Source organism: Periophthalmus magnuspinnatus, chromosome 4 (assembly GCF_009829125.3).
Source record: "Periophthalmus magnuspinnatus isolate fPerMag1 chromosome 4, fPerMag1.2.pri, whole genome shotgun sequence".
Lineage (NCBI taxonomy): Eukaryota > Metazoa > Chordata > Actinopteri > Gobiiformes > Gobiidae > Periophthalmus > Periophthalmus magnuspinnatus.
In genome coordinates, this window is record NC_047129.1 from 26,926,861 (window position 1) to 26,936,104 (window position 9,244).

Sequence of the window (9,244 nt, forward strand, 5' to 3'; positions counted from 1 at the left end):
TAAGTACCATAATTTACTCCAAAAATAACTAAATATGCAGTCTTATTTCACAAAATCACAAATTTAATTTGTAATGGCAATGCTTGTCAGAAAAATTGCAAATTAATAATAGAAAAAAAACAAAAAAAACTTTTTAATTAATTTCCTGTTTGTTTTAAATCAAAAAAAATAAAATGGTCAAAATTCTTTGTTCTTTCATCAATTTCTTTCATTAATTTCTCTCAGCGCATTCAGTTGCTTTTTGACTAGGCCTGTCACGATAACAAATTTTGAAGCGCATTAAATAGCAACAGAGATATACTGTGATAAGTGATAATATTGAAATAACTTTATGCCACTGACAAAACAAGATAATCCCAGTAAACCATTTTTTAACAGACACTGTCATTCAAAAGGCCTGAGCTGCAGCAAATAAATGGCAGAATGAACACAATTAACCATAGAAGTTAGTTATTCAACCCTCTACAGCTCAAATCTTATTGTATGTATTGTATCTTTTACAAAGAAAATGTACATATGATACATAGTGATCCACAAAACATACTGTTCCAGCTTTCATATGTTGAACGATGCGTCAACATGGTAATTATCATGACACACCTATTCCCAACACTGGTAATATAAAAGAAAAAAGCATGTTGATACTCAACAATACTACAATAGAGTGTCATTTTCAAGTGTGTTCCTTAGTAATGAAATAAAGCACGACAAACTCTGTCCATAAGCGCACATAACTAAAGCCCCCTGCACTACAGAATGTTTCAACCTTAAACGTTTTTCAAATGTGCAACAAAAAACGCACACCGCAAACATGAGAAAAATCGTATGACATTAAATCTTACAATCTCCCAAGCGCAACACTGCCTCAAACAGTCCACCACAACCACAAACTAAAAGTTGTGAGCCATCAAAACTATAGCGCACCTTGCATTAGCTGTTTCCTGTCTACAGTAAAACAACTCGCTTAAGTGTTCCAAATATCAGAGCACTGCACTTTAGATGGAAATAAAAACTGTATTATTATTATTTGTGAAATATAGAGCAATAGTTCAGATAAAAGCTTTTAATGCACAGAAGGCTGGCGATAAACTAAACTGGAAGTAGACTCGTGTTTACGGTTGCTAATCTGCAACAATTTCACCCTGATCCTCGCTGTGTGGGGATCTACTCTTGCCTTTTCACTTTTGAACAATGTATCAAATTGTATTAATAGCACAGTTTTGTGGACTGTTTGTCATTATTTACGACAAACAGTGGACAAATTCTAATGGCTAATATTTATGAGAATGCTGAAGGTTCGCTTCACAACTTCAGGAGAGATGAGTAATAAAGTCCCCTAATCATTTTAGCCACTTCTTAAGTTTGTATTTTGTGCCTCTGTGTTCGACACTTCATCTGCCCCTGACCCTTTGTTTTATTGGATGTTACAAATAAGGTTCTGTTGTTACGATATGAAAGGGTAGCTCAGAATTGCACACCACGCAGCGGATTAAAAATCAAATACGAAGATCCAAGGTTGGGTCACACCTTCCGAAAGTCAGGAAGAAGAAAATCAGGGCTCGGGGAAATTATCTTGTAGTATGTGGTGGGCTTTAGCTACCAGACCAAAACAGGCTCTGAATTTATCTAACTCCTATTGCAGTTTGATAACCACTGCTCTAGTCGCAACTAAAGCAACACATTTATGCAGGAACATTAAAGTTTACAAGAATAACATTACTAGATTTCTGCACATCTTTTCCAAGGTGAAACCTGTGCTCTGCGTGGGTTCTGTACAACTGACAATCCCCAAGACATCCTTTAAGAAAACTCACTCGCTCCGATACAAAAACTACACTATATGCTCCATGTTGTGAAGGGTGAGCTTAAAGCTAAATATAGCAATGTGGCTGCTGGTACATTTCTTAGCCTGCTTTATCTGCACAGCCAACCACAGGTGTGTATTAGAAGATAGAAAGAAACTCTCTCTTCCAATCACAACATATTAATTACCACACACATTTTCAGATTGGCAAGCTGTCTCCACAATTAGAAATGCAATCAAAGTTACACTAATTGAATAGTTCAAAGCACGTAGGTATGAGAATTGAAAATGCCCTATCCATCCATTCATTTTCTTCCGCTTATCCAGAGCCGGGTCGCAGGGGCAGCAGTCTAAGCAGGGACTCCCAGACTTCCCTCACCCCAGACACGTCCTCCAGCTCCTCCGGTGGGATCACAAGGCGTTCCCAGGCCAGCCGAGAGACATAGTCCCTCCAGTGTGTCCTGGGTCTTCCCCGGGGCCTCCTCCCAGTGGGACATGCCCAGAACACCTCCCTAGGGAGGCGTCCAGGAGGCATCCTGACCAGATGCCCGAGCCACCTCAGCTGGCTCCTCTCGACATGTAGGAGCAGTGGCTCTACTCCGAGCTCCTCCCATGTGACCGAGCTCCTCACCCTATCCCTAAGGGTGTGCCCGGCCACTCTGTGGAGGAAACCCATTTCGGCCGCTTGTATCCGCGATCTTGTCCTTTCGGTCATTACCCAGAGCTCATGACCATAGGTGAGGGTAGGAACGTAGATTGACCGGTAAATTGAGAGCTTCGCCTTCCGGCTCAGCTCCTTCTTCACCACAACGGACCGATACAGGGACCGCATCACTGCAGACGCTGCACCGATCCGCCTGTCAATCTCATCCTTCCCTCACTCGTGAACAAGACCCTGAGATACTTGAACTCCTCCACTTGGGGCAGAGACTCACCACCCACCCAGAAGCCCCTTATGACGAGTGTTCAATCAAGGCAAGCTACGTCGCCCGGACCGGCGTTACCGGGGCCCCATGTAAATAAATAGATGGCTTTTTCTGACAGAAGCCAGGAGAACATAACAAGAAACATAGCAACTTTGAATGTAAATCAGAGGGTTTTAGACATAAAAATAAGGGATTATTAGTTGGGGTTAGGCTTTGTTGTAAAAGGATTGCTCATTATGTAGGAAACAAAAAATAATAATTAATTGCAACTGTGATTATATACGCCACAATATAATCATAAGATCATTTTAGAATACAAAATTTGTATTATTTCAAATGACACTCCAAAGAAGATTATTCTTATTAAAAGACTAAATGACTGAAAGGTTTTTATTCTACACTCTTCTCTTTAACATTATTTTTATGACAATTATTTATGTTTTTATTTGTTTGTATTGCGATTTTAATGTAGTTTTTATTCTATAAAGTACTGTGAATTATTTTGTGTAAGAGTTGTGCTATACAAATAAACTTGCCTTGCCTAAACTCTGATATTGTGACATCCCCAACAGGCCCACTATTGATGACAAGTTTGCAATATTTTGCAATTCTATGCTAATGTATACTTTATTTGTAGTGCAGTGGCGCACCAGGGGACCCATCTCTACAACTCGAAAAAGAGATGATGCATCTCAAGGGTCTGTTCTTAATATAATATTTGAAATTTGATCGGTTGTCCTGTTATGCCTTGATTTAGGTTGCACTGCGAACCCAGAGTACTCAGAGGAAACCCACCCCCCAGCTAAATAAGTTTTACTCAGGACCTTGTTGCTGTGAGGTGCTCACAATTCAATCACTGTGCCGTTATGTTATTTATGCTTGTGACATGTCTACCAACTCTTACTATTAAAGAAATTGTACCTACTAACCCTAAATGTAAGTGTAATTTTTTATTTGTTGATGGTTAGATGGCAGTTTTGTTGTCGACTGCTGGCAGCTTACATTATTCCCTAGTTAAAAAAAGGCTTTATGTTCATGCACAAATGTAACTATAAAATCCAATAAGCAAGTATTTGTAAAGGTTTATATTATTTGTTCAGCCTTGTTGTACACGTTCAGACCAGACATTTGTAGAAAACCCGGATCGTTTCATCTCAGTGCGTGCCCAGTATCAGTGTCAGTATTTCGGCCACATCACTCAGAGGCCCGGGGCACACACAGGTCTTGGTAATGGGAAGCAGCAGAGCACAGCAGATCACAGCAGAGCACAGCGGAGCACTACAGAGCGGAGCAGAGCAATAGAGAGGGCTTTACCTGCACGGCTTTGACCAGCACTGCGTTCCTCCCAGCTTCTCCCACCAGAACTACCCTGGTCTCCACTTTAGGAAGAAGCATCTCTGAAAACCACACAAAAGGAGTACAGGGTGAGAGAGGAAATGTGGGCCTATGAGTCAGATTAGTATTGTCACGATACCAAAATTTCAAACTTGATTTAAATACTAAGGGATAGACTAAGGGATATTCAATACTGATAAAAAAAAAAAAAAAAAAAGGAATTCTCAACATTAAATCATAGTACTTTCTTTTATATTATAGATTTCATAGTGGTCCATGGTCATACACTAGTCTATGTGTCTTATACTTGTTCTGATACAGCTCAAGATCATTTTAAAGCTATTCAGGAAAGGTTCATTTCTGCCCTGTCAATGTGACTTAAGTATCAACACCTGCTCAAATGAGTATTCAATGAGTTTCAATTAGTATCTGATACTTTTGACAACTACAAACAAGATATCTACTTTAGAATGATTAAAAACTGGGATTTTAGTATCAATTAGTGCGTTTGTATAGATTTATACAACAAACCGAATTAAGTACAATACTGACGCAGTAAACGTGGGTTGACCATTTAACTCTAAAAAAAAATAATAATAATAATAATAATAATAATACTGGTTGCAGATCATCTACTGAATTCTCAAACTGACCTTCCGCGTCTTCACAGGCCATGCCCAGAAAGGCATGATCCCTGGTGGTTTCAGCGATTCGCGAGTCATACACAGAAGAATCCACCAGCAGACTGCGGGCCATCCCCAACGTCACGATACTGCTGTCAGCCATGGCTCCAACCCCGGCCTGCTCCCAACTGTCCAAGCTATCAAAAGTTACAGGGGAGAGACACAGCACACCGCGCAGAGGAGACAGAGGAGAGGGAGAGAAGAAGGGCGACATCTGTCAGAGCACTTCAAATACAAGCACTGCAGCGGGTTGACAATACACCTGTATGTGAACCCAGACAACCCTGAGTCGACGGAGAAAGTTTGAGAAGGGAGAAAAGAAGTCCATGCAACAGCACAACTAATGTGCTTGCTTTAGAATGCAGTATATATGCTTTGCTTTGTATCGTATTGACTATTAAGATGCCATTTTCACATCTGGCAATAGGGCTGCAAGATTAATCGTTATGGAATTGAAAATGCTATTCGAATGGGCACAACTAGCAAATTGCAAAGGCTGAAATTTTTGTACCATAATTTCCCCACAAACATCAAAATATCCTGTTTCATTCTGCATAAAACCGCTAACTCTGTAGTTTAGACATGTTCTGAAATGTGATTTTTTTAATTAGTTTGTCAGTTCATATTTAGTATTTTTATCCATTCTTCTGGTGTGTTTAAAATGTGAATTTAGAACTGAGTCTTATTATCAAAACAGAAATCACAAATCTCAAGTCTGGCAAGGGGACTACCAATAAAAATCTGAACTTGGGGACATTCACATGTTGCAACGTCTGTTTTGAAATAAATACCCACACAACATACATACAAATTGCTATCAGCTTTTACCAGTACTTACTTAGCCGTGTATATGACTGAAAATATTTTATCTCCACTCTTCTCTTCATTTTAAAATAATTATTTTTGTTTGCATTTTTTTGTATTGTGATTTTATTATTTTCTTGTTCTGTAAAGCACTTTAAAATTTGTTTGTGTACCATTTATTGTACAACAAATTAAATGATTTTCCTGATTTAAGATAAGGCAGATAAAGGCATTAACTCCAAGTGTAATAGTACAATGAATAAACTATACCACCATTAACTTAAAAGGTGGATTATGTAACTTTCCTGTTGGGGATCTGGCACATGCTCAATGATCTACAGAATAATGTTAAAGCTTTGCCTGGAATGCTGTACAATATGGCATTAAACTGATCCATCTTGCTTTTATTCAATTACAAGTTGTTTAGCTGTCCAAAAAAATACAATTAAAAACATAATTCTTACTCAGAGCAGGCCTGTCTCTCCACAGATATGCCCCGAAACTAGGCCTGGTGTTGTTTACTGTTTGTCTCCATGGAGATGGACAAGCGATACATTCCCACTAAAGCAACACATTTCCAAGGAGACAAGCAGATGGCTGACCAGAAAAGTTACATAGTGGTAATGTTTATCTGCATTTCAACTTAATGTATCTTATGATTCCTTCATCTGACTAAAACTCTTACTTGAACAATATTGTGTTTGAAAGAGCTTTTAGGTCAAATGAGTTGTTAAATAGAAACAGCACAAAATTAGCCAATTAGAATATGCAAGCAATAACTCTGACAGTGTAAAATGATGTGTGCGTTGAGGTATCCAAGTTAGAGGGCTGGCTACAAAATAGTTTCACCACTGGAATGCAGACTGTTGCACAAAGATAGCACACGTGAGCAAATAACATTTTGACCCACTTTTATGTTGCAAGAAAGAAGGAATCTGGAGTACTATTTCTAAAACTCCTTTTCCATCACATCAGATTGTTAATTTAGATTGCCTACAATGCAATTTCAAGTTATCCACGGGTTTAGTTGGATGTTATTTTAGACAGTCAAGCTACATTCCCTTTAGAAAACGTCATGAGTTTAAGCTTTTTACACTCAAAAGTTGAAGATTATTATGTATGCATACAATATAAGAAAACACAAAATACCAACTTACCCAAACGTATACAGGTTATCCCCCCTTTATAGAGAAAAAAACGGAGATATTTAACGAAGAAAAATGTGTCTCCTCCCCAGTCAACGTAAACTAGCACTGGGGCTAACTCGGCTAAGCTAACACTTAACAGGTAAATTCCCAACGCGAGCAAGATTTTCGTTGCAAAATCCCTCAAAAATCTACCGCCATCTCCGCTCCGATTAATCCGCGGTCCCGTGTGACAGCATCGCTAAAGTTAAACCCCGATCGAAAGCCAAAAAAGCGGATCTTGGTAACTTTGTTGACAGATATTTGCTCCGCGGAGATGTCAATGCAGTGCTGCGGCGACTCAATTCAAAAAGCAAGGCAAACAAGAGCCCTGCGCGCTGATTGGTCAACGTCAAAGGAGACGTTCAGCGCGAGCCCGACGTGCGCTCTCATTGGTCCGTTCATTCAAATCACAATGCAGCGCCGTGTGTGTGTCTGAAGTGGGTGTGTGTGTGTGACTTTTGCAGAATGAGAATAATGCAAGTAGTGTTTGATTTATTTTGTGAGGAGGCAATAAATATATCGTCAGTGCTGACAAAACGTGGGAACGTAGAGGGCAAATGGAAATTAGGGTATTTTTGTTCAGTAATAGGCAGTGATGGGAAGAATACATTGTATCCTAGTTTAACCCCAGTTTAGTCCTGGTCTATTTCTGGTTTAGTATTGGTTTAGATCTGGTTTAATCCAGGTCTAGTCCTAGTCCTGGTTTAATCCTTGGTATAGTCTTGGTTCAGTCTGGGTTTAGTCCTGGTCTAGCCCTGGTCTAATTCTAGTCCTGGTTTAGTCCTTTAGTCTATAATCCGGGTTCAGTCCTTGTTTAGTCTTTGTCTATTTAGTTCTGGTCTAGTTTTGGTTCAGTCTGGGTTTAGTCCTAGTCTAGTTCTAGTTTAATCCTGGTTTAGTCCTAGTTTATCCATGGTTTAGTCCTGGTCTAGTCCTGATCTGGTCCTCATGGATGCCTATAATAAGTTAGAGTAACACTGAATGAAAATTAAGTTATTTTTGTTCTTACATATGCTCATTTAAATATCTTCTTTTTTCAAAAACTATGATATGACTCCACAACGTGTAGCCAACCTGTTTTACTGAATTTTTAGTAAATTTACTAACATTTCTCTTGTAATGATTACAATTACGGTTTGCAGTGTATACAGTATGAATGCTGACTACCTGCATTAAAATGTATTTTGATATTCTGTTACATCGTCTAATCTAAGTATTGTACTGTATTACAATATATTTGTGTATTGATGTGTATGTATTGTTTGTGTTAAATGTCTCAAATGTCTTGTTTATGTTAATTAAATCAATACTTAACAGTATTTGTATTTTCTTTTTGAAAGAATCATATCAGGGGAAAAAAATTTTAATTACTTTTTTTTTTGTTTTGTTAAACTGCTCAGCTGTACTTTTAACCCTAATCCAGAATTTATCTTGAAAAGTGGGACTGATTTCAGGACTTTGACAAATACTGTCCACATGAAGAACCATGGGATTATGGAGAAGTAGAAAATATGTTTTACATTAAACTTTTGAACCATGTTATAACAGTGTTCTCTCATCATTTGCTTACTTGTATTTAGATTGATTAATGCATGTTTGAATAATCCTGCATCCTGTATTGTCCTGTATTTGAGGCTTTAGTGCTCAGAAAATGTGTGTTTTCACCTACACTGCCCACTGATCTGTTCTTTCTTATGATAAACAAATTCAGACTCCAGGTCTTCCATGTAGAATTCAAAAATGTCTAACGCTAAGCCAGTTTTAAACCAGTTTAGATTAATATTGTGGTTTACAGTGAACAAAGCAAAATAATGATCTATGCCTGTTTTTGTATATCACATTTTCCTTAAAGAGGGAGTATTACGCAAAATCAACCTTTTAGAGCATTCTACCATGTTTTAACGTTGCTCCCTCATCAAAAACATGCCTGAAGAGGTTTAAGATGTCATCCATGCATGTTTAAGTATCGGTCAGCAGGATGATTCTGTCTAATCCTCAACCCACAAGACGACATCACCCATTCTCCTGCATGACAATTCTCCATAAACATACAAAAACATGATGCAAAACAATACACTACAACTTCACAAACCTGATGCGATGTGCAGAAGTTTCATTAGCTGGATGCACACTGATAGGAGTATGTTGTTTTCGGCGAATATAGGGTTTTCAAAACAATAAAAGGTAACGCTGTGATCTATATATACATAATATAACTGTAATACTTCCTCTTCAAAGACTTTTATATAAGACTATAATTGTTTCGCATTATCGTATATTCATAGTGTCCATACCTGCGCCCTCCCTCTGCTGCAAGCCTGTAATTTAGCTGTTATAGACCTGTATGTGAGCATGAATAATACAGCAGGCTGGTGGATCTCTCACTATAAAGGCGCTTTGAACGTGTTTTCCAGCGGCTCGTGCGCGAAAGACCAAAGAGGGCTCCGAGAACGGGGAGGGAAGTGACTGTTTTCCCCCAAACATCATGCACTCAACGGCAGCCGC

At 38.6% G+C, this 9,244-nt stretch overlaps 1 protein-coding gene across 4 annotated transcripts in view; it reads right to left on the reverse strand.

The window, feature by feature from the left end:
* Positions 1 to 7,060, reverse strand: part of ect2 (epithelial cell transforming 2) — a 66,488-nt gene extending 59,428 nt beyond the window's left edge. For 3 of the 4 annotated variants that reach the window (XM_033965559.2, XM_055221589.1, XM_055221588.1), the window contains exons 1-2: positions 4,719 to 4,881; positions 4,045 to 4,127 (exon numbers count right to left, since the gene is read on the reverse strand). In XM_033965559.2, coding sequence (XP_033821450.1) covers positions 4,045 to 4,127; positions 4,719 to 4,851 — 216 coding nt within the window. In that variant the 5' untranslated portion in view covers positions 4,852 to 4,881. Of the gene's footprint in view, positions 1 to 4,044; positions 4,128 to 4,718; positions 4,886 to 6,709 lie in introns of those variants that run through there. The other variant, XM_055221590.1, reaches the window with a different exon arrangement.
* Positions 7,061 to 9,244: the final 2,184 nt, after the last annotated feature.